This window comes from Ochotona curzoniae, unplaced genomic scaffold (genome assembly GCF_017591425.1).
Source record: "Ochotona curzoniae isolate NIBS_2020 unplaced genomic scaffold, NIBS_Ocur_1.0 scaffold_2683, whole genome shotgun sequence".
Lineage (NCBI taxonomy): Eukaryota > Metazoa > Chordata > Mammalia > Lagomorpha > Ochotonidae > Ochotona > Ochotona curzoniae.
This window is the reverse complement of record NW_024467100.1, coordinates 4,159,198-4,185,909: the sequence shown is the minus strand read 5'-3', so window position 1 is coordinate 4,185,909 and position 26,712 is coordinate 4,159,198. Positions and strand designations below refer to the sequence as shown.

Here is a 26,712-nt window from a genome sequence, read left to right as displayed (position 1 = left end):
TTTAAGCATAATATGATTTGCTCTAGTGACCTCTCAGGACCTAGAAGATTTAGCTGTCTCTTGAAGCTGAAGAATATGTGTTTGTGTAGCTGCTGATTTGCTATCATAACTAAGGTTACATAAAGCTGGTCTTCTGGGCTGAGTTACAACTTAGCTGCAAAAAATCATATTCTCTAAACTTGAAACCAGAACACAGAGTTTGACAAATGTACTTATGGAAAAAATTGAATAGATTGTTTGAAATGCAAACTGGTTTTGGAAAAAAAAATCTAATTTCTGGTTATTATTCACCTTTCCTGTTATTCCCTGGGGTTCTGAGGATATGCAAATTCCTCAGGGTCCAGGAATGTGTACCTCAGGGAACATGGTGGTTGATATGAGTGGATTTGAAGGTGTGTAGGCTTCCATGAAAATTTGAAGGTGTGGCATATTGATGAAAAGTGTATGTGAGGGAAGGTGGGGTAAACAGAAGAGGTACCCTAAACATGGAAATCTTATGCCTCTGAAAAAGTCAAAGAGAAAATCCAGGCCGTTCTCAGAGTAAAACAACGTGGTATGAAGTTTGAAAAGGAAGAGAAAGGAGGTTGAGGGAGGGAAGAGAAAGGAAAAGAAGAGGTGGGTGCTAATATCTTCCCCTATGTCAGCTTGGCACACTTCAACTGTCGTGAATATGCCAGCATCCCTCACTTCCTTGAGTCTTTCTTCGATTTGAGAAAAGAGGGGTTAAAATCTTCATATCATAAAATCATATGTGTGAAACTTCTGGAATGGTATTGCGCAAGAATATAAGCAAGCTAATATGGAGTAAGAATGAACCTCTACAAACCAAAAGGAAATAATGAAAAGGAATCAAAAGATAGGGGAAAATAGATTTAAGAAAAGATAGGAAATGTTGCAAGAATAGATGATATTAACATCTCCTGAAGTGGAATTTTGGAAATCTGAGATGTTACAAAGACTCCGAAGGAAGAGAAACTGGAATGTGGGAAGTTAATGCAATGCCAGGCGTAGAAACATTTTGGAAATTCAGGACACATCGATCTGTAGGAGTCATTAACACACATACAAAAAGAATATGATCATGACAGAACAAGTCAACACCAGGCTGCCATAAGGGGACACAGGAGCACAACATTAAATGGTGGCCAAGAGCTTCAGAGTTGGAATGGAAACAAAAGATAACAGCATAGATACTGTAATCTGAGATCAAACAGCCCTAAACCAGGGCTGCAAACAGTATCTATGCTTGTGCTCCTATGCCCTTCTCTTTTTCATATCCAGTTGGATGAACTGTGGACCTATTCATGTCAACCCTTCAATGAGAAAGATTTAAAAAGGAAAACACTTGTATTTTTATGCATGCACACTTCATGCCAAGGATCTTCAATATAAAGTATGCATATATCATTCGGAGTCCACCCTCTATGTCGCCAACCCTGCAAAGATGCTGTGGTGATGAGTTTAGGAGCAACACACCACAAGAGAGCACCCAAAATAAAGCCAAAAGACCCTTCCGTTAGGCTCGGCTCTACTGATACCAATTGTGTAGTCTTGCCAAGTCCTGCAGACTCTCTGAATTCCAAATATTTAATGGGTGAAATAGAGATTTTTTTTTTATTTTGCATAACTTCACAAATAACTTTATAACTTCATTATGGTGATGATCAGCTGAAGTAAAACAAGGGAAAACTAGGCTAGGATTGCTGAATAGTCCAAAGAATCCATGTAAATGGCTGGTAGGCCAGTTAACTGCTCATGAATCTGCATAAGTTGGTTTAATTATCCTCAATGTTTCCATAACACAAGAGTACGCTAAGGTTGAAGACCTAGCCCTGGTCTTTTAAGCTCAGTTAGGAACTGAGGAAAGGAGAAGGCGTTGTAGAAACAATGGCATGTCATTGATTTCTCTCCTGGGAATGCCTAAAGATGTACTTATTTTCTCTGATTGTCTCCTAATGATTCATGCTAGGAGCAAAATGAAAGGAAGCCAATTGCCTGGATGCAGATCTAAAAAACCAGTCTCATTTCATGTACTCCTTAGCACCCATTTTATATAAAAATAATCTGGATTGTTCTATTTCTGTAGATAACAAAAAAAGGGGGGCCAGGGTTATTTGTGTTACCCAAGATCGTATAAAGGAAAAGCCTAATTTATGATTCATAGTCTGTCTCTAAGTCAGGTAATCCTGTCAACTAGAGGGAATCAAAGGTTTAACTATAAAAGTCATTTCAAAAAGCTTAATATTACCAACACTCAATGTTTTGCTGATTTATCTGCCAATAGTTCAAAGAGTCATAGGTTTAGATTTTATCAAACATGCCATCTGTATCTTTGAGATGTCTTTTCAATCTGTTGTCTGTCTTGAGGAGCTAAGATATTAAATAAATGGCATCACTGGGTCTCAATTATCTTTATCCTCAGATGCAGTCACTTTGTAGGTTACTGATTAATAAAATAGAAAGTCTCTTACACAAGCTAAAAATACATACACTTTGCTTCTCTCTGTATTGAGTCATTCTAGAAGACTAGTCTGGGAAGACAGGGCCAGATGAGAGTCATGCAATTGCTAACTGCCATTAAACCTTTTAAGAAGAATAAAGTGCAGTTTCAAAGGAGTATGATTAGCCTTGTACTCCTGCTTACCTCCTAAAGTGAAACAGAAATGTATTACTGGAAAAAAATCAAATGCTATCTACCAAGACATCCTCAAGAATAGTGCATTTATTTTTTCCACTTTTTAAGAGTTAGAAAATTGGCTGGTGATGTGCAGGGTAAAGACCCTGACACATGTTTGACCTGCTTTTCCAGAAAGGAACGAAGTCTCAGAACCAATAACATTCAAGGCATAGCTAATTTGAAACAGATAGGGTAGATGGTAATTTACAGAGAGGGGTCCAAGTTTATCTATAGTCTCACCAGCCTCACAGTTGCCTTGGTATCAGTCTCATCCTCCTCCCCCACTGCCTCTATCTTGTTATTTATGATGCTGGACAACATAGAGATGTGGAAGGAATATTTTTTTTTCTTTCCACAGGAATTTCCATTTCCTCTCTTGGCCTATTTGCCCAGCAATTTAAGGAGAGTTTGATATCTGGAAATTCATGTCCAAATATTTCAAAAGCTAAAATGTGAGATCTTAAAAGGATATCCTTTAACTGTATCACACAGTTACCCTATATAACTGTCAGGGACATATTATTAGAGGCATACCAAGTTAGAAGGTGGTCTCTGTTTCTATTCATTGTACCTGGTGAACTGGGAAAGACGTTTTCTTGAAGAGGGTATCTGGTTGCTACTGTTTAAAGCCTGTGTAGATGTGATCCAAGTGAAATTTGCAGAATGCAGTGAAAGGTCTAGAATATGAGGAAGCATGATGCACTTAAAATTGTGCAAACACCAGTACTTCTCTGGGTGGTTTAGAGGCCTCTGTGCATCAGGCTGAAGGTTCAGGATGCTATTAGAAGATGGCAATAAAAATTCTTGAAGTACAGCAGTGTTTTATAATTCAGACTGATCTTTTTATTAAAGATTTATTTTTTATTGGGAAGTCAGATATAAAAAGAGGAGGAGAGACAGAGAGGAAGATCTTCCATCTGATGGCTTACTCTCCAAGCTGCTGCAACGGCTGGAGCTGAGTCAATACTAAATCAGGAGCCAGGAGCTTCTTCTGAGTCTCCCAAGCAGTTGCAGATTCCCAAGGTTTTGGGTCATCCTCACCCGTTTTTCCAGGCCAGAAGCAGGGAGCTGGGTGGGAAGTGGGGCTGCCGGGATTAGAACCGGCGACCATATGGATTCCAGCACGTTCAAGGCAAGGACTTCAGCGGCTACACTATTGCGCCGAAGCCCAGACTGATTTTTTAAGAGATCTGTATGGCCTCCCCCCCCCCTTTTTTTTTTTTTTGGAGAATTTTGCTAAAGGGAAAACTTTTCAATAATGGATAATACCTAAGAAAATGAGATAATTGTCAGTAGTAATTTGCAATGGATAATTAGCAAATTTCACAATTACTTTGGCTCTCCAAATCCCAGAAAAAAACTGAAGGGATGCAGCATAATTGCTTTAGTCACATACGGATGGAGCAGTGTTCTGTGCCCATACAAAGATGTTTATTTCTGATGCTTTCAGAGAATGGAGCCATATATAGCACATTGTCTATCAAATCAAGAAATATCATGGCATGAAACAGATCTCTCTCTCTCTCCCTCCTTCATATCATTCTTGTCCATCAGAACACCTAACCCTCTGGCTGTCTTCAGGGAGAATTTTACGAAATAAATCTATTATACTATTGGGATTGCATCAAAGTAGGGATAGCTGATAGGATAGTTCACACTTAAAGAAGTGTTTTTTCAGTCCCTGATGGTATGTAGTTACGAAAATTATTACAGAGTTAAGAGAGAGGAGTCTATTTGTGTAATACAGGGTTTTTCTAAGCCAACCCTCCCATTTCTCTGTTAGAGATCTTTGACATCAACTCTAAGACCACCTGTTATTATGTTACTACAGACTTGATTGTGGCAAAACACGAAGTGTTTTCTAAAGAAATGCTGTTCTACATTAGGAATCTGATAATCCATAGAATCATGACATTCTCCAGGTGTGTAGTTTTGGGCAAATCCTTTTACCTTAATGAGCCTCCATTTCATTATTAAAGTTTCATTGTAAGAATGGATCTTAAGTACAATAATCTTTTAGGATATAGGAGTGCATCTTTGTGTCTGATGATGGCTACCAAGTGCCCCCTTTGTTCTCCAGGTTTCAATTGTGTCCTTTCTGCAGGGGTGGGCCTCTTGGGCAAGGAGGATCTTGGAAAACAGGATGAGTGAATTTTCATTCAGGGACAAAAGACACTTTTCTCCCTGCTTATTGTCAAATTATAGAGAAAGCTAAGTAAGAACAAAGCTGAAGTTTCATTGCCAAATTAAGAAACAATCAAAATAAATATTCGGTTAAGAAAGATATCGGGGCATCCATCTCCCTCATGCTGTTTAATTAAGGTCTTGAGGCTCCAGTTCCACTCTGTCCTTAATGCTTTCCACGAATTCTGCTCGGAAGCAAAGAGGCTTTGCCCATGAGCAATCCAGACCAGGCAGGCATCTGTTTCTCTCTTGTGTCACAGGAAGTTCTTTCCAACAGTAGTCACAAGACATTGCTGTTTCAAGGCATCCGTAAGGCTTCATTGATCGATAAGCGTACACTCTCAGCAGGCCTGTGATAAGCAGCATTATCTGGCAGAGGCTGTGACTTAGACGTGGAACTTTCTTTTTAGTTGGTGCTTTTTTTTCTTTTTAATAGATTTATTTCATTGAAGTCAGAATTACAGGCACAAAGGAAGGGTCAGAGATATCTCCCATCTACTGGTTCAATCCCTAGATAGCTGCAAGACTAGGGTTGGGCCAGCCCCAAGCCAGGAACTTCTTTTTGGTCTCTCACATAGGTGCAGGAGCCCAAGCAATTGGACTATCTTTCACTGTTTCTCCCAGACCATTAACAGGTAACTGAATTGGAAGTGGAGCAGCTGGGACATGAATGGGTGCCCACGTGGACTCATGGCACTTGAAGCAAGAGGCTTAGGCAGTTGTATCATTGCAAGAGGCCCACATGGAACCTTAACAGAGATCTGGCTATCTGGCAATGGAACATGCCTGCCAATGCTGAGAAAACTGCATGTTCCTCACTTTGCTTTTCATGCATTATTTTTCATAAAATGGTTAGCCTTATCTCTTTTTATTTTAACATACTATAATACTAAAATCCAGGATTTGATGAAATGTGGAAACATATGGGGAGTGCCAGATGAGATGAATTCAGAATGCTGTAGGGAAGTTAGCAAGTCATCTGGGAAAAAAAAAATCAATATATTCCAAAAAATGCTTTGTGACCATAATGATGTTCAAATTTTTGCTGAATTTGGAACATGTAAAACTAGCAAATGTGCTTTAGTGATCTTAATGCTTGGAGAGTGTGGCCTACCCAGCCGAGAGATGGTAGAGTGGGTTCATTTAGCAACTGTCCTTAAGTCAGAGACAGTAGTGCTCGTACCTTGGAACCACATAAGGTTTCTCTGTTGGAAGGGGCAATCTAGGCAATCTCTTAAGTTCCATTTGACCGTGGAACTTGCATAGTAAGTAGATGGGGAACTGTCAGGGATCTTTGCTCTGGTAGTGCTTGTTGGTGGAAACTCAGTAATGAAACTAAAGAGAGTAAGATGTATTTAGATAATTCAGGAGTAATGTATCTATATTAAATATTGCCGCACTTTATGGGAATAGCAAACTAAGAAACATCTCATAGAAGGAAATTCCATTTATTTGAAAGACAAAAAGACAGAGAGATGTTTCACCCAGTGGTCTACTCCAGACACCTGACATTGCTGGGCTGGCAGGAGACGGAAGCTGGAAACGCCAAGAACCCGCTGCTTCCTCGGGTGTCAGCTGGCAGGACAGCACAGGGTCAACATGTTCACCTAGATGCTTTAGTGTGGGATAAAAGCATTCTAATTTGTATGTTAACTACTGTGCTAAATGCTTGACAGCCTGTCCAAGCCTATGTATGTCTATCACATGGACTCTTAGGGTTGTTTCTCACTGTAAATCTGTACCTGTTTGTACTTCTCTCTGTATGTAAGCTTCCTACTACTTGTATAATCCAAATGCCTTGCCTAAATAATCCTAGTAGCAAATCTAAAGTACAATCTCTCATCAGTGCAGGAAGAGAAAGGAATTACCTACCATCCTTGTTGAATATTGTAGGATCCAAATGTATTCAGTAAGTTCCCAAAAGTGAGTTATTGTCACCCGAAGCCAGGCTTGAAAATGGCCACTTTGCATCTTCTTTCCTGAGTTTTGCACGTCAAGTTCTGCTAAAATCAGCACCAACCAAAGATCCTCTCAACAGATTTACCTGGTATGAGAAGCATTTTGAACTTCATATGAAGCTGCATGTTAAAAACACTTGGGTGTCAAGAAGAAGGACTCATATGAGGCTATTACAGAGTGATATGGATATATATTTAATGTAACATGTGATCACGATTACAGATCCATATTTGGTGCTTTATTTATCAAGAAGGGTGAGTTGCATAGTACAAATGTATTGAATACAAAAATCAGAAGATGAATACATTATTTCTGACTTTAGTAGTTATGGAATAAATGCAGACGAATGGATTCACAGACCTTTCATTTCTGCTTGCTGTGTCTTCTGATAGCAAATGGTAAGTTGTAGTATTACCAACAAGTTGTTTCCCCAAATTCTGATCCTGTATAGCACAAAAAGAAACTCCAGTAAAAGTTAACTTGATTACTGTTCTCCACTAGCAAATTCTCACATTTCTCTCTTTTTCTCTGTTTTGATGCTTTAATCTTTACATTTTCCTTCTTAGAAAGTTAAATGCTTTCAGTGTGCTCATTGTAATTATTTGATTGATATTTAGAATATTTGAATGATAATTAGACTCAACCATTGTAAATATTGCCTACTTCAGGGGAGAGGAAAAGGGGAGGTACAGAAGAAGGGGGAAGAAATACCTTAGGTGAGAGAACTTGGAAAGACTTAATTAACTAGTTGTAAATGTTAACTGGTTGACTTGTAGCTACTATATTAGAAAAGTAAGATTATTATTGAACTGTAAGTTGAGAATAATATCCCAGGTTTTTTTTTCCCTGCCTGTCACTCTGCTGTGCATTTCTGTTCAAAGCCATGCACATCTCCTCAATGGGAAGAGTTGACCTTTTCACTTCTAGGATGATTAACTAATTCTGGGAAATTCTTTTTTGGGTAAATTATGGTCTGCTTTGCTGAAGAAGCCAGTGAGATGTGAACTTAACAAAAGCCGCAGATACTGAATGGTTAACCAAAGAGCCTTCCACTGGGAACAATTTAAAAAAAATGTGTTTGCCTAATACAGTGAAGAAGGCACAAACCTAGAGAAGGCAACCAGCAGATCAGCTGGAACTGGCTAACATGCACCTAGACTTCATGTCCAAAACCCACAGAGTTTCCCAGCACTTGGGTTTGGAGGTGTTCCTTCTCTGCTTCCTGCATATTCAAGCCCAGTGAGGAGATCAGATGGTTCTTCCATGTCCTTTTCTCTAGGCTTTCTAGGTCACTGAGATAATATTTTTCCATCCAGCTGCACTGCGAGTCAAGAGACATCTTGCAAGTCTGGAAGAACATGAGGAAGTGTGATTTCCAACCAGGCTGAGCTGCTCTTAAATATCCCCTAGTGAGTGAATTAGTTTCACAGCTCTGAGCACTTACTTGCTTCTTCCCACTTCTCCCCTAACCTCCCTGCTTTCTCATGACCCACTTTCTTCCCAACAAATTCCACAAAAACTGGGAAAATGACCTGCTAGCAGAAACAGTGTCAGGAATAAAAAAATCATTTCCCTGAACTCTAACTGTGCTTTCCAAAGAATCTCAACCCTTCAAATTTGTGATAAGATTGCAGTGTGTGAGAGGGTAATGCTTGCTTATTTAGCTACTTATTTGTGAATGCTCAAACTTATCTTGAAACTTCTAGACACTTATTTTTTGGAAAAATTCACAGTTTTGTCCTATTCAAATAGATTTGGTGTTAAAAAACAACCACATCAAGCAAGTAAAATGCATGCTTTTGCAGATTGCAAATAAAAAAGCATTATTTTTCACCAAGTTATTTCTTTTATGTGTTAAAAACTGAAATTTACTCAGAACCTAACAGCATCTAGGGAAGGAAACACAAAATGTTTCCATATGAATTGACTTTGCTGTTTTGAAAGCAACGTTCCTGCAATGCCTCAATTCTGTATTTCAAAAAGTGGCATGTGGGAGGAAAAAATTTTCTGTGTGTGGGAGTAGGGAGGCAAGGGGTGCAGAAACACTGCTTGAACAAGCATTGCTGTGGCAGGCACACAGGGGCCATAACCTATTCTTTCTCCCCAGAGGTGCTACTCTCTCTCTTTGTCCTGGTCTATTTCAGATTTTCATTTGAGCCCGACCCCTACTAGATGAAACCGAGGCAGAAAAACTTAGGTTCTGTTTTAGATCGTGGGCTAAAACTCTCAAGAGTGAGAAGCGTATAGACTCCCATTTCCTTGGACCACAATTTGGTTCCAACACCTCTGTCTCCCAAGTCCACTTACAACGATAATTACATTTTCACAGGGAAGGAACATGCAAGCAGCCCAGGGCTCTTGCATAACCCTTCATACTTTCCCAGGCCATTGAGTCAAGGGAAAGAAGAGAGGAGGCAAGACAAGGGAAGGAGAGTCATAAATAGAAGTTATATACTTTTTTTTTTCCCGGAAAGGTCTTTCCCAAATTTTCTAGTTTCCCAGAATGAAAAGAATGGTATTTTCTTTGTGTTGCTATGGAAACTACTAGCAATATCAGTTTGTTTCATTGTTTGTATGTTTCAAAGAAAAACTTTCAAAGAAATCCCTTGGGTAATTTTAATATAATTGCTTTCTAATTTGGGTCTAGAAGGATTCTATTCCTTTTGATTTCTTGATTGACTTCTCATGTTGGAAGAGCTTGTAATTATGGGCGTGTATATTTCTTTAAATTTGAAAGTATGGGTGGTAGATAGAGATAAATGCTACAGATGAAGGTAGGCAGAATGCCACCCCCTGGAGGATGTCCCTTCTTTCATTCTTTTTGTAGCCTCACGGTCCTGTCCTCCCTCATGATGCCTTCCTGAACTTGGTCTCCTGCATCCAGCTCCCATGAAGGTGAAGGGAGGTCCTCCTCCACGGACAGGTCTGCACAGTTACCTGGGGTATGCAGCCAATGTGGGGAGGAGCAGCTGGAGTCTTTGTATCATCTACTCTCTGAAGATATGTATCCACTTAATGCTCTTCAAATATACAAGTATTTCAAATCATGTGAATACTTGACTTTTAAGTTTATTTTTCTCCCTTGAAAATGCTTTGGCATTCAAGAAAAAAAAATAATTGATATGGATTCTAAGGTTTCTATCATTTCTGGCTCGAATACAAATGAAAAATTGGAACATTTGTGTTTTTTTGTTTGTTTGTTTTTACTAATTTGGGCCACAATAGACAGAGGCTGAAAAGGTGAGGCAGAGTGTACCCTGGAGGGTTTGTGTCTGAGTTCTTTATCCACCTCACACAAACAGAAGTGGCAGGAACATTTTTGTGCTTACAGTGGTGGAGTCTCTTGGACCACCTCCCGCCACAGTTGGCAGCATACCCAGTCACTTGGATCTGCTTTCGTAGTGTGAAATGGCAAGTATTCAGGAAGGGAGTGTTATCTTTTGAAATCACAAATAGACTAAAATCAGTGTGAGCCCTGCCCCCCAAAAAGAAAAGAGTAACATAAATGTTTTACTTCTGATATTGTTAGGATATAACTGAATACATGAACTACATATGTAAACTTAAAAAAAATAATAAAAGGAAATTCAAGACTAGACAATCTTGTCTTCTACTTTGATATTGTGGAATTTTATTAGTCCTTTAAAATACCTCTTCTTTCTTCTTGAATCACCCTGTATCCTAACCTTGATTACTTTTACACATGGCTTAGTTTAATTCTATATAGGACTAAGTTTTGTAAATCACTACCTTAACCTAATGTGCTAAAGATAATTAACAGTTTCTAAGACTTACAATCATGAAATAAGGAATTAAAGGCTAAAACCTACTAAGAAAATAATGTGACTTATAATGAGTTGTGCATAAGGTATATCAGGAATATGCACTTTTTTCTGTAAGTACAAATTAATATTGCGTGAAGCAAAATAGTGAGGGAAGATGGTGTTGCTAAAAGTTATTATTCTGCAAAAGCAGGACTCTAAAACTCTCTCACTTAAAAAGCCTCTACACAGAGCCTCAGTAACTTTTCCCAAGAGATTTTGTACTTTGAAAGGAACGCTCATTATGGAAAAAAAGATGACAGACTCATGGAATAGTTAGTCATTTTAAGCTTGATGAGATTTTCCCTTTTTTATATATTACTATAATCAAGGTTATGAACACTTCTGTGGATACTTTCATTTTACATCATGGGAATTAGAAATCTGTGGATTTTATACTTACGAGCTTTCAAATACGACAAATAAAACTTTGGCCTACATACTCTGGGGCAAAGATACATTTGTCATGCTGGTCTCAGGTCATTGGTTTTGAAAACAGCTTGGGGACTTAAACAGGGACATAAGGGTAGGAGGTAAAATGATTACAATCAACATGAATTTGCATTTAGATTCATTCTTATAACTCTTATCCTAATGCCCAAGCCAACATGAAGATGTTTTAATGGAAAGATTATATTTTAAATACTGAATTTGCTTAAAACTTAAGTAAGGTTACTCCAGAAATAATCAGAGGGTGGTCTCCCGGGGGCAGAAGTAACATTCCGAATCAGGTGATCATCCCTCATCCCCATTCTTTTTTAAAACCGTTGTAGGTGGAGATTTAATGCTAAACCCAAAGATAGCATGTTTGTGATAAGCATTTCTCTGCCTCAGACACGGTTTTTCTGTGCTTCACCTTCAAACTTGTATAGAGTTTAATTAACAATGGGGCAGGAACAACAGAGCATGAGCACCATGGGCAAACATCCAACACAAGGTGGGAAACATAAGCAACACTTCTTGGGAAGTTTCTTCTTAGTTATCTTCAAGCAAAGCTACTATGGAAAGATACAGGATTAGGGGGCAACCTGGGGTGATGACGGAGGCACTAACCCACTGGCTGACTTTCAGAGCCTGACCACCAAGTTACTACTTGATAAGCTCCTGATAAAACTCAGAGCGCACAAAGCGAGGCAGGGAATCCTTTTCCATCAGAGCATGGATTCTTTTCTGGGCCACATCAAAGCTGCTCAGCGAAGGTTCCACCAGGTTCTTCATCGTGATGTCTTTAGTGAAGTGGTCGATATTCACCTGTGGAGCAGGAGACAGGCTCACTGAGTCACGGACAGCAGACTTTGACAAGGGAGTAGGGGCGAGCAGAAATTCTCGCTGGTAACGTACGTGGAGGAAATTCACGGTGAGAAATGACACGTCTGTTTTATGGGAAATCTGGGGAAGCAACTGATACTCCAATAAATAAATGACTCAGATTAAAATTGCCAACATTAGATACCCACCAAGTATCAAAACTTCTGCCAGAAATTCATACGTATCTTATTTAATCCTGACTGCTTTAAGAATAACGCTGCCTTTGTGAGTGTGTGCACACATGCACACACACATACACACATGCACGCACACTCCCACGTGCGCAGAAAGTTATGTGGTCAGAGAGCTAATAAATGACTCTGAACCCAGGAATTAGATTTTGAGTCCAAGTGTAATGATGCCTGATTCCACTCTTTTTCTACCCTTGCATTTGGTTTTGTGTCTAGTGAAGGGAATGGAAAGGCAGCAAAAGATACAGACACCATCCATGACCTTTTATCTAATTGCAGAAACAATAGTTCAAAAAATAATATGGAGGTTAGCAGATGTTCGTATTTATTGAGTGTTTAGTCTATGCCAGATGCCTGGCTGAGGACTTTAAAGGATGACATTCTTTAATGTTACAACTCTATGGAGTTGATACCATCCCGTGTATTTCTTAGCTGGGGCATGGGAAATGCTATGTGTTCCACTCAAAGTCCTTAGAGGCAGGCATAAAGCTCAGAGGCCCAAAAATGTGTCTGCAGTAGCTGAGCTTTCAATCTGTGTTGGAAGCGAGTGTGGCTTCTGAGTCCTGAGTACTGGGCTACTGCCTGGCACAATCCCCAAGGATCTCATTATATCAGGATCTAGGTTAATGGCTTCCCTGGAGTTGGCTGGGTACAGCCTGTATGCATTTTCTTGACTACCCTTCAGGAGAAATACATATACTCTACACCATATGCTTTCACAATTGTGAAGCAGTCCAACTCTGAAACAGAAAGAAAGAGAATCCAAATGAAGCAAGTATTTTGCATCAGAACATTAGAAGATGCTTCACTTCTCTCCTAAGCTCTTATTGAAAGGAGTTATTTGGTTCAGATAACATTCAAACAGCTGGGTTTTAAAAACAGATTGGTGTGAGAGGCAAAGACACACACACACACACACAGAATGCGCTCATCTGCTCATTCATTCTGTAAACAACCACAACGATTGGAGCTGGGACAGGACTGGGGCTGCACTCATAGACTGGGAGTTCAACTGGCACAGAACGAATTTCTTGAGCCATGCTCCATTGCCTTGTAGGCTGTGTGTCAGTCAGCAGGTGCAATGCAGACCTGGGACTGGAACTCAAACCAAGGCATTCCAATGGGGAACATGCTCCACTCCTGTCACTGCATTATAGGGTCACAAAGAAAGGCATGACTGCAGAGTTCCGGGCCAGCCTGAACCATCTTTGAAAGCCCTGAGCATGAGCCTTAGGCAGGTAGAGTGGAACAGCCTCAGAGGTGATGGAGTCCAATGTCTGCCTTGCCTTGGTCAGACTGAGGTCCGGCCCAGAAACAGATAGGGTGGGGCAAAGGTGAGACTGCCACAAGGACTTTTCTATGGTCAAGTCCAATTTTCTTCCCCTTAGATGAAAACAATGTGTTTTGTTTCTCTTATTGTAGATATTGTTATATACTAAGCTAGTTAGGCAGCTTTACTACAACTGATGATATTTCCAAAATAATTGTAAATATCTACTAACGTAACTTTTTAAAGTCCTCTAATAGTGCACACCAAGAAATAACAGCCTCTTCTAATGAATCATTCTGGTACTTATGCATCTGTTTGCTGAAACAGGAAAATATTATTTCATTGTCTTTCAGTATGACCAAATATTAATGTGCAAGGAATAAATGATCTGCTTGTTTAACTACATGTGCCCATTTTTCCTTTTATGACTCACAGTCCGGAATCTTTTTATCTTATAAAAGATTCTCTTATTTCTGTTGGACAAGCAGACCTACACAGAGAAAAATAAACAGAGAGAAAAAGATACTCCATCTGCTGGTTCACCCCCTGAATGGCTGTAATGGTTACACCTGAGCCTGTTATTCGTGACTGAGTCAATGATTTGACTCAGGTGTTTTGGCTAAGATCAAGTGAAGAGAAGTGGGGAATGTTATGGAGTGCAGCCAGTGATTGCTCCTTCAGCTCTCCTTGTATACTCTTCCCCCACGTCCTAGTTCGGCTGGGATATTGGACACAGATGAGTTCAATTAGTCTTTTTAGCTACAAGGCCAGTTCCTGTTCCTGCCCCTCCCAATGAGCGCCAATTAACTCCTTAACTCACAAAACGTAGGTATTCACTCCTGCCCACCTGTGACTCACCTATCAACTGAGAGGGGACGGTATTGCATTGTTGTGTAACCACTCTCCTCACACGCCCCTTTCAAAGGCCCGAGAAACGGAGGTTCACTCTCTCTCTTTCTTCTCAGGTATTTAGTTACTCTGGCACCTTGACTCTTGGCTGATCCAGGACAGGTAATCCCCTGAGCATGGTCCCAGTATACTGCTTTGATTGGACCTGTGATCTGTTGTTTTAGTATGTTCTGTTACCACCAAGCTTGATTAATAAAGACTCCTTAAAAAAAACCTTAGATATGTCTAGTGTGATCTCGCTCGCACCCTGTAATAAGCCAACCTGAAGGCAGGAACCTCCCATGTGGGCATAGGGTCCCAAGACCCCAGAGCCATCCTCTGCCACTTTCCCAGGTCACAAGCAAGGATCTGGATGAAAAGAAGGACAGCTAGAACAAGAACTGGATACCAGTGCTTGCGAGCGGAGGACCAGCCAACTGAGCCATCACACCAGCCCTGCAGTCCTTCTAACTTTCTCTCTCAGTCAGTCTTTTTGTGTTGAAGAGCTGATATAAATACTCAAAGAGGGGGGAAAAAAAGCCCTTAGGTTCCTAGATCAGTTTACTGCATAAGTCAATATCATTGAAATGAAATGGTAAATGTTTAGATTGACACAGAAGCTGGAAAATTTCTTAGACACACTGCAGAGGCACATTTATTGAATTCTGACATATGGAACATAAAATTAACAGAACCAAGGATTATAAAAATTTGATTGAAGACTTGGCCAAAGTCACACATATATATATAGGATGATCTGGAGTTAGATATTTGTACCCATTTACCTAACAAACATCTACTTAATACTTACATGCAATGAGCAGGAATCACAATGGCAAGTTCAGGCACATCACCTTGGCCTACCTGCATTGGAAGGTCTTACATACACTATTATACCTCTCCACGAGTATAGACAATTTAGAACAGAGACCAAGGCTGTTCCTGTCTCCTGGTTTTGAATCAGCTCAGCTCTGGCCATTGTGGTCACTAGGAAAGTGAAACAGTGGATGGAGGCTCTTTCTTTCTTCTCTTTGCAAATCTGACTTTTCAATAAAAAGAAAGTCTTTTAAAAAAAGGAATTGGAATCAGCATAAAATAGGAAATGAGTGTCCAACTTAATACTAAATTAGCATATAATTAACATTATACTTGTTAACATAGGCACTTTTCCAGGAGAAAGGATTGGTAAGCTTGAGGTCATCACACGTAAAGAAAAGCTGACATGTGCTGGGGCTGGGAGGTTGAGGTGTATGAAGATCCAGAGAGAATGCTATACTGAACGTCCACAGAATGACTAAATCTAGTTCCACGTTAAGACTATTCTCATATTCATGATTTTGACTTCAGGCACCAACCTGCACACTCCCACATGCCTAAGTTCTATTCTCTAATTCCTGGAGGGACCATATATATTTGCTGGTTTCAAGGTATACAGTATCCACTAAAATATATTTACTGTTTCAAAAGAGCTGGGGGTAACTCTCAGCCATTGGACTAGGTATCTAATGGTAGAAGTTCCACAGTCCATCAGACTTGTGGGAAGGAAGGGATATTGTGGGTTCTCTGGATTTAAGTAGATTAATGCCTACCCACAGGGCTTGTTCAGATTCCATTTGCACTTTGACTCCAAACCTTGATGAAACGTTCAGATGCAGATCAGATTCAAGGGAACAGTGTGGAATCAGGGTGATCTAACTAAAACGTGAGGACTATGTCTTGCTATGGCTCTTCTGCATTCTACCATCCCATGGCACTCCAGTCCAAGAAAGGAGCTGCTAATGACTCCCAAGACTTTTTGATGTCAACATAGCTGCCCTTTAAGTGAATCCATGGGACATTCACTCGAATATATTTAGCACTACTCTCTTATAATATCTTATTTTTCATACTAGAGCTCTTGCTGCCCCAACTGAACTGTAAGTAGCAGAGACCAGTAATGAGAAGTAAGAGGAGAGCAGGGGGCGGGGGGCAGAGCTGTGCCATGGCGGGGTAAGTCACTGTGATGCTGCTTTCCACACGGATACTGGTTTGAGTCTCAGCTGCTCCACTTTGGATCCAGCACCCTGCAAATGCACCTGGGAAAGCAGCAAAGGATGGTCCAATCTCCTCTCTCTCCTCTCTCTCCTCTCTCTCTCTCTCTCTCTTTCTCTCTCTCTCATTCTCTCTATCTGTGGGTGTGTGTTCCCCACAAGAAAACCTTTTACAATTCTGCCTTTCAAAAAATAAATATATCCTTAAAAAAAAAAAGAACAGAGAAGGGAGAGGGGAGTAGAGGAATTTAAAGGCATTGTTAATACAGACACAGAAGCACATGTGTAAATTCACTCTGTTTAATCTTCACAACAACTGTACAAAATAGTTTGCCTTATTCTCTTTTCTTTTGAAGAAAGAAACTACCATCAAGGAGAATCAATAGTACATTCCAGAACACGTAGGTGTCCTTCTCATGTGAAGGTTAGCAGCGGTGGAGCGACACCCTTCTAGTGAGTGTGTGGTCTGAACAGATTCAAATTCACACTTGCTTTGTACTTAGTAAGTGCTCAGAGGAGCAGCTGTCAGGGCCACACGTTGGCCTTTATCGCAGATGTCCACCTTTCCTGCAGACCGGCCAAGCTGAGCCTCAGTTAACCACACTCACCCCCCGACCCACCAGGACCAACCTCCTTAGGAGCCTCCGTCTGGATGAATTCCTCGTAAATCTGCCTGGCCTTCTCAGCCATCTTAGCAGGGGACTTGATCTTCTTGTACTCTTCACAGGCAATCCAGAACTCCAGGTTTTCCTCGCTGAATTCAGACTTCAGGAAACTCTTGAAACTGGCAAGTCCATCTAGCCGGGAAGAAAAGAGATTTGAGAAAATGTTTTGATTTAACAAACACTACATCCTGTATCATAGTCTCAGACTGCTTACTGTCAAGTGTATTTCAGCAATTTCGTTTAGAAACATTAACCAAATGCGAAACTTCTGCAAAGCTAAGAGGGACGTTGGTATGAATATTCCACACTGTAAATGAGATTAAAAAGATCAAATAACCTGCCCATAGATTACCAACTGCTGTAGAAGCTGCCATTCAAACCCAGGCAGTCTGACTCAAGAGCCATGCATCTGTCAATTTGCATAAACTGCTTCCCAACAGGTGCAAGGATTCAGCTTATTAGAACAGAATTTCGACTACATTTGTACAGAGAGAAAAACATAGGCCAGTACTAATGCCATGCTCATGAAAGAACAGGAAGAGGCTTGCCAGTGTCCTTCTCTGACAAACTATAACTTTATTAAGGACTGCACTCCACGCTCGCCTTTATTCTAGCAAAAGAGGGATGGGACAGAGATATAGGAAGATGGCTGAGAACCCAGCGATGCAGCCCTGGTCCTCATGAAGAATCAGAGAGACCTGGCACTGGATTGAGGATTTGCCACACTGACTTCCAAATCCCCTGAATATACTTAGGTGATGAACGTTTAGCTGTTTGCAGAGCCAAGTAACACCTTCAGCATTAACACCTCTCTGAACACTCGCCACCCAAGAGGGAAAAATATCTGTCCAATTTGCATGGTCTGTGTGAGCAGCATTAATGTTGAGACTCATGCACACATTGTAGACAGGCCTTTTTATTTCCTTTCACAAACGATTTTTTGAAAACTGCCATGTTTCAGGCGCTATAAAAAGAAAAACAGATGGTTCTACCCTGAAAGAGTTTGTGGATTCTCGAGGAAGCAGAGGAAGATGAAGAAGCAAAGTTTTACCTATGCACAACGAAGGAAAAGCTAATTCAAAGACTGTCATAAAATCATGGAGGAAAAGGGGTCCTAATTTCATTGTAGGATTAAGAAAGAGGATGAGGGAACGTTCAACTTGAGACCTGAAGGGAAAACAGAAAGGGGCTAATGAACCCATCACATGAAGTTATACATACTGATCATATATAATTTCTTTTTTTTAAGATTTATTTACTGCAAAATCATACATATATATATAGAGAGAGAGAGAGAGAAGACAGAGAAGATTTTGCATCCATTAATTCACTCCCCAAGTGGCTGCAACAGCCAGAGCTGAGCCAATCTGAAACCAGGAGCCAGGAGCCTCTTCTGAGTTCTCCCACATGGGTGCAGGGTCCCAAGGCTTTGGGCCGTCCTCGACTGCTTTCCCAGGCCACAGGCAGGGAGCTGGAAGGGAAGCAGGACCGCTGGGATTAGAACTGGCACCCATATGGGATCCTTGTGCGGTCAAGGCGAGGATTTTAAGGTGCTAGGCTACCATGCCAGGCCTGATTATATATAATTTCTTATACTTAATCTGTAAAAAGCGTGTATTACTCCACATCTATCATCTAAGAAAAGAAAGGGTTTGTAAAGGAAAGAGGGAGAACAAGTTGTTTTGTACACGGTCCATCGAAATCGTAAGCATTGCTGGCTGGTCACTTCGCCTCCAGTGGCAGAAGGCAGGACTGATGGCATCTTGGATCTGTGTTGTTCCTTCCGGGAAATATTTCTGCAGTCCGTGAGTTTTGCTTAGAGAACTTACTCATGTTCCAAATTCCTTTCCTTTGACCTAATTTCAATGTGTTTCCCTTCCTTGAATATTTCTCTCTGTCCCTTATTCTAGACTAACCTTACAGTCAGTGGCCACCTGGATCTCATGCAATAAGTAGAAAATACATGTGAAGATTAAACCAGAGATAAATACTGTTTCACTGCTTTTATGCTCTTCATGGTACGCCTACAATGATATTTAACTATAAAGACAAAAATAGCCAAATGGTATTTAGTTTGTGTTAGGGTCATCGTCATGCAGGATCCAAAAGAGACAATTCGTAATTTAATCTTCTTTCCTTGTATTTAACATTTTCTAATTGATCAACACCTAATCTAAGAACAATGGTAGGTATGATAAAGAATTTTCTCTAGAAGAACTAACTGGAGGAATTGCTTTAAAAAAATTTTTTTTGCAAGTTGATATTTTGGGCCACAGGTTAGGCTGAAATGCTGCAGCTTTGTGCTGCTGTGCCTGAGAAAACAGCGTACGATATTCTAAGTGCTCGCACTCCTGCCATTACACAGAAATCTCGATTGAATTCCCATGATTCCTGAGGAGATTTTCTTGGGTCCAAATCAGAGTATAGATGTGTATTTTGCCAAAACCACACATGTCTCCTTCGCTCTACCACCATTCTCCTGCCCACCACACACCAGGAGAGCTCTGGAAAACATCACTCATGAACCACCATGTTCCTCCTTGCTGAGCTGAAGTACCTGTAGCCCATGTGGGAACTGATTTGTTACCTGGCTGCCCCAGTTCTGATCCAGGTCCCTGCTACTGGCCTGCAAAAGTACCGGACGATAACCCAGAGGTTTGGGTCCCTATCACTCATATGGAAGATCTAGAGGAAGTTCTGATTCTTGGCTTCAGCCTGGTATAGCTCCTGCTGTTATGGCCATTTGGTGAGTGAATCAGTAAATGGAGGATTTCTCTCTGTTTGCCTCTTGCTTTCTCCTGAAACTTTCATATAAGTAGATAGGTATTTTTAAATAATCGCAAGGAATTAAAAAGATAAGTTTATTTTAGTTCAAAAAAAGTTGTGAATAATTCATGCATAGTTCTTCACAAAACACATTTTTTTATCAAATTTTTGAATATCTTTCATAGAGTGACAGCTGTAACCTGGGAATATAAGGTGAATGGATAAAGAAACTGGCCGTTATCTACTCCATGGAATACTACATAGCTATTTAAAAGAACGCAAATTTTACCATTTGCAACAAAATGGTCCCAACAATTATGTTAGTGAAATAAGTCAATTTCCAAAGGAATTGTTCTCTCTGATACAAAGCAACATTTATGGAAAAGATACAACACATAGATTTCTATGTGAACAAACATATACATATATGTTCATAGCTGAATTGTGTAAGGTAGACTAGCATACCAGGAAGTAGATACATTGCAGTGGGCATCTCTACTCCCAAATAAAAGGAGGACTCCCAGTAAAACAGTTAAATATCTCTGACAATACCAGACTTTTTGCTTTGTCTATACCTGTAATACTATGATGCACTGGAATAGCAGAATGTCAGATTTGGAACTATTGCTGAAGAACTATACTACTGTAGTCAGGAAATAGTGGCAGGAGATGGTAGGAGGTGAGATTGGGGAGGGAGGAAGGGGAGGGAGAGGGAAAAATCCCTATGCCTAAAAAACTGTGTCATGGAAAATAATACAAACAATTAAAAAATAAAATTAAAACACTATTAGGCTCAGGTGTTGTAGTGTAGCCAATAGAATTGCTGCTTGCAACACTGGCATTCATATAGGATTTCAGTCCTAGCATCTGCACTTTCGATCCATTTCCCTGCTAATGGAAAAGCAACAGAAGATGGCCCAAGTGCTTCAATCTGGCTTAGTACCAGCCCCTGGGGCCAGCGGAGCTGTGAGGAAGAGGACAAATGATCTGTGGGGTGGGGAGGAGTTGGGGGGAATAGGGGCGAAGGGGACTCCTTCTCTCTCTGTAACACTTTCTTGAAAGAAACTGCAACTTTCAAAGAGGAAAGCATTATCAAGTAAGAGCCAAAAAAGAGAAAGAAAAATTTGGCAACCAAGGAGAAAGAAGCAAAAAAGGGAATGCAAAGATGGGGATTAAAACTGGGCCTGGATCCAAGATGCTTTATTCCCCATGGAAGAATTAAAATCTCCAGTGTTAGCTCAGAAAATGTTCTGACCTTTCAGGACTTCTGGGAAAGGAGATCCATGTAACCCCTTGCTGGTACTGGACCAAAGGTTATTTTCCTCTACCCTTAAAAATGGTCAAATCTGGAAATTATTTAATGTCTCTGTCTCATAAATTCTTGCATGTAATTTATTTCTGTGTTCAAAGGACAATATATGGAATATACGCCCCATGGACCTACCAAATGAAAACAGATGGCTCTTCCTATAGGCCTGAAAGGAAAACATGTCAAGATTCTAATATATTGTATGATCAAAACTTATTTTTAAACTGAAGAAAATAGGTCCCCTAATCATTGAAAAAGAGATTTGGTTTCATTTTAACTGCTTTGGGTTTTTAGGGGCTGAGCCAATTTCATGCCTACTCAAGAAAAATTAAGAAAAAAGTGGATTTCAGCATGACTTGGGGAATTGTATCAACTTTAAGAGTCAACATCCTACATTACAGTGAAAGGAGGCAAAATATTGCTTGTAAATCAACAAAAATGCCATTCTCCAAGTTTAAATGTTTAAAAACCGATCACAGCAAACATTCAAGAAGAGACTAAAAGAGGACTTAAACTTTATTGTACATTTTGTAGTTAGAGCAAGGAAGTGAGAGCTTCTAATTTACTGGGTTACTTCCCAAATGGCCACATTGGCTCAAGCTGCACCTAGACCCCATCCTGCAGCTGGTAATCCCATCTGAGTCTCCCATGTGGGCAGCAGAGACTAAAGCACTTGGGCCATCTTCTACTGATAGCTCAATGCATTAGCAGGAAACTATTCTGGAAGTAGGTCAGCTACAAAATGAAACAGGACTCCAACACGGGTTGCCAACAAAGAAAACTTCTCCTGCTGTCGCAATGCTAGCCCCTGTATTTGAAGTTTTAAATGCATATATTACTCAGCCATGTCATTCTTCATTACCTGATTTACAGAATATTAGTTTGCACCGACTTAAATAAGAACATCTCATAAAAAGCCATCAATTTAACTTCCAGTTATTTGTGATGCACAGTATCTGATGTTTGAGGTCATGGCTCAAATCTTCTTCCTTCAGCTTTATAATTCTGGGATAGGATTTGGGGGCTCATTTATTATTCCATTTATTCTCTAGGAACAAAGAGATTTGGTTAGGAAGAGACAGCAATAGAATGAGGGAAGAAGAAAGATAATGTGCATCCAGGGAGAAGGAGAACTGACCAATCGAACTGGAGGTGAACTGTCTTTAACCCACGGCTTTGCCTCCTGCAGGGCACGACCTCCTCTGCTCTCTGACACCTCTGCATCCCTAACATCAATTGTTTTTTATACTTGGACTAGTTTAAATGGAAACATGTCTGTTTCAAGGAAAGAACTGACAGTGTAGTTATCAAAAGCTTTTCTATGTGTTGCTTTAGAGAAACTAATTTCCCAAATATATATTAAATAAAAATAGATTCATTTTCTTTCTTTTTATTATTATTATTATTTTAAAGAAGGATTTCATTTAATACATAGACACAGCTTTAAGAATATAATATTTACCCCCTTCTCACCCTCCCCCCCTTTTTTCCACATGAATATCTTTTTTTCTTTTTTTCTGTATCTGGGGTAAGAGGAAAAGCAAAGGGAGAAACCCCACCTAACCTCCCACCCATCCCAGGTCCCCGATGTGGGGCATGCTCCAAGGGTCCTGCTCAAGCAAATTTGATAGTTCAACAGTTCTGAATTGCTGCCAATCTTGCCGTTCCAAGCACGATGAAATCTATTCAGAATTCACTGGCTGACATAGTCTCTTCATGGCTGAGGTTCTGAGATCAGCAGTTCAGTTGGAGGGATCTCCAAAGAAACTTCGTCTGAGGTGATCCCAGACCTGATTTTTGTATGTGCTTGCCAGTACAGGGCTTATGCACATGCTTCTCATTTCAATCGCTGGATCAGTTCTGTTTCCAGCCCTGTCTTCCACTTGAACCAATGGGTGTTGCAGTCCAGCCTGATCCTGTCCACTTCACGCTCAGCCCTCACACAAACCAGTGGGAGCTGCAGCCTAGTTGGGACGCCTCCTCATAACCCCCACCAGGCCTACCCTCTACCCTGGTTACCATGTTTGCCAGTATGTACCGCAGACTTGTCCAGTCTGTCCCACATCCCATTTAGCTCTCGTACATGTCAATGGGCATTGAAGCCTAGTTCAACCCAACCAGCCCTACTGTCCAGTCCACACACATGCTGGCAGGTGCCACCAAAATATATTCCTTATGTAAGAGGATAATTATGTAAATCTGATGATTATATACATATGCATATTTATACACACAAACACACATATACTCACTATGTACACACATATAATTTAGAAGTATATGTGACATACAATTTAAAATATTTTGACTCATACACTGTGCTTGCCTATGACATATGCAAACTCGTTGGTGTGCATATATTTGAGTGATCTCCAATATGCTCAAGCAGAGGCTGGTATTTGGCACAGCAACTGGCACAAGAACCTACTTGAGAAACCCACATCCAGTATTGGAAAGAATGCTTGAGTTCAAATTCTTGAACTTCTGTTTTCCTCCTAATGCACACTCTGGGAAGTGAGATTGATGGCTGAGGTAGTTGGGTTACTTCCGTCCATAAAGGCCTGCGTTGTGTTTTAGGCTCCTTGCCTTGGCCTGCCCCATCTCTTGCTGTCGGAAGAACTGTAAGACTGAAGACCTCTGTGTATCTCTGAGGTACTCTGACTTTCAAATAAACAACTGAGAGAGGGAGAATGTTTGAATCGCAAATGAGAGGTTTTGCTGTTTTGTCTAGCGATTCAACATGTATTCTTTGTTACTGACTTTGTGCCCATTAATCATGATGGCCCCGTGAAGGACCCCGAAGTGCTTGTTTTCACCAACACACTAGCAGCTTTCACATTTCATTCAGATTGTGAAGATGGAGAAAGAAGGACTAAGCATTTTAAACTGAATCACAACCAGCTACATTGTTATCATTGTATAGCTTGATCATGATAAACTTGGTACTTTAAGTCTTGGTGAACACTAAGAGTTCTATCATAGGGCAAAGGCAAGTAGGGCTCATTGATACATTGCTATTAGCTTGGAAAAGAGCTCCCGACTAGTCAACAACTTGGCCATGTCTTGGATGAAGACGTAAAAGAATTGCTCTTCAAAGAGAAGACAAAAGCTGGAGTGGGAGGAGTTCACTGGGCCACTAGGTAGACAGGGTCTCTGGTCCCTAGAGAAGCTACTTTTTGAAAATACAGTCTTGTTTCTTCCCCATTTTGTCCTTCGAAGGGCACCGTCAGTCCCCATCTGAGTTGTGGTGATGATCAAAGCAAAGAGATGGTACCTGATTTTGAAATCTCTTGTAAAAATGGGAGGAGGGGTGGCCAGTCTCACCCTGTTGGGAAGGACGTAGGTAGGAGTTCTGCCCGTTGTGAATGGGCTCCCCTCTCCCCTTTAATTCATTTGCCTTCTTCCCTGAGATGGTGCCTAAATGACACCACTTACACCATTTTCTCATGTCTTTCCTCTCTTGCAACTCCCTTCTGTCACTACGACAGAAGACCAACCTCTCCTGCTCTCTTAAATAAATCTTGCTAGGCACACTGAAATTGTCTGCATGGAAATTCTTCTTTCATGTGAGACAAAAATTGAGTTTTGCTGTAGTCTTTTTGTACTGAATTCCTCATAATAGGAGGAGATAAATATGTATGTCAAGTGACAAGAGCAAGTGTGAACAATTTGTACTAGGATGCACTACTTATGACTTGCCCAGTGATCTTTACACTGGTATGCCCAATTCTATCACAACTGATTTTCCTAGCTGATCCAAGAAAAGTAGCTTCTTTTTTCTTTTTTGTTGGTGAGAACATTCAGAAAGCATACAACTCAAACTGCTTCTCCTGGCTCACCCAAACGACTGGGGTGGTTAGAAACACAATCTACAAGATAAGTCTTCAGGACTCCTTGTTTTCTCGCTCTCCACAATATGTTGCCCTCCCTCTTCTGTGATTCGGATAACCACATTTCATAATATCCTTTCTTTGTTAAGATCACTGAAAACTGGAAGAAACAACAACATTCGGGAAGAAAGACGTGACAACTCTTAGAGTGTTTTGTGTGTCTCTCCCTCCCTCGTGTTCTATTAAGAAACAGGGCAGACTTACAATTGTTCTGGAGGAGTTTGTCCAGAGAATCACGCCACTGCAGGGCCTCATCCAGCGAGGGTCTGAATAAAGAATAAGGAAAGAAGAGGTTGATGACACAGAGAGTTAGCGCATACACCAAGAACGACTTGGCCCTGTTTATCACAGATCTAAACAAGACAGCCAAGGACCCAGGCTCAGAGCAAGGATGGTTGACTTATTTTTTTTCTTACAACTATGTTGTGTTGAACTGTGTTTGTTTCCTTACATCTATATCACATATCTTCATCAGTTCCTGTATAATTGGGTTCAATCTGTTCTGTTCTAGAAACCGTCTACTTGTCATGAAACAGTGTCTTGATATTCTTTTATATCCTCTGAGAGTGGCTCCAATTGTGGTCATTTTTCCAAATATAACTTAATGAAATCCAGTTTTCCCATTACAGGGATTGAACTCATGTTCAATCATGACTCACCGACGCTATGCTAAACCATTTGATTTAATCAGCAGATGACATTGAGTTCCATATTCACAGCCCAAGGCCATCTGATTAGTCTGAGTGGAAGAAGGTATGTGTGTCATTTTGCCTTATGTAGGAAATGTGTTTACATATATATATATATATATATACACACACATATGGTCACATGTATATATATATATATATATATATTTTAATTATTTCCTGCCCAATTAGGACAGGATTATATGTGTCTAGGCAAGTACAAGTGCATATTTTTGGTGAGCAAAAAATGTGCATAATATATCCTAAATAGAAATGTTTTACACAAATACTTGAGACGCTGACTCAGAGAGAGGAAGGTAAGAGCCACTAGATCATTTCCCCTTAGGTTGTTTTTATTTTAACTTTTATATATGCAGAAACCCTGTGGCTATTTCATTTGAACCACAGATCTTTCTGGCACAGCAGGATGTCTCAAGTGGAATGGTTGTTGTCTGGCAAAAATGGCTGACTGCGTCCTCCCAGGCTCACCCCGCTTGAACTTTTGCATTATGATGTGTGTTCCTATCGAGTCAAAACAGACTGACAAGGCATTCATTAGAATATTAAGGCCAAGGGGAATGTTTTCCCATATCAGAATTTCATTAGCTCTTAGATTGTTTATTAATGTCTCAGACAGTCCAGGAATATTCCTGCTTCCAGTTCATATAAAATAATATTTATACTATTTGCATTATTTATATTAGCAGCCGAGGTTGACTAGACAACTGCTTATTGTGCTTCTCATTTTTGTTTTTGTCCCAGGCTCAGATTCAGCCTTACTTTATTTATGTCACTATGTAAATCAATTCACTTTATTTATGTAAGGAGTCCAGCAGTCAGTGGACTGTTTGCCTAAAGTACTGTGAATAATCCCCTCATTTCTCTAGTCCTTACTACAGAACGGTTGCCAATTCTGAGTTCTATAGACACGCTCCTTCACTGAAAGTCACACATTGGCCAAAGTGAGATACTAGCCCTGGCAAGATAATTTTTTTTTCTGGTTTCCTTGCTGGAAACATGGGCATCCTCGACTACAAACATAGAAATTCCTTGGAAATTCCGTTG

At 40.3% G+C, this 26,712-nt stretch overlaps 1 protein-coding gene across 1 annotated transcript in view; it reads right to left on the bottom strand.

Annotated features, from left to right (window-relative positions):
- Window positions 1-6,994: 6,994 nt before the first annotated feature.
- Window positions 6,995-26,712, bottom strand: part of RGS5 (regulator of G protein signaling 5) — a 55,263-nt gene continuing 35,545 nt past the window's right edge. The window contains exons 3-5 of the mRNA XM_041003361.1: window positions 25,163-25,224; window positions 16,959-17,125; window positions 6,995-11,892 (exon numbers count right to left, since the gene is read on the bottom strand). Of these exons, the coding sequence (XP_040859295.1) occupies window positions 11,731-11,892; window positions 16,959-17,125; window positions 25,163-25,224 (391 nt within the window). The 3' untranslated portion in view covers window positions 6,995-11,730. The remainder of the gene's footprint in view (window positions 11,893-16,958; window positions 17,126-25,162; window positions 25,225-26,712) is intronic.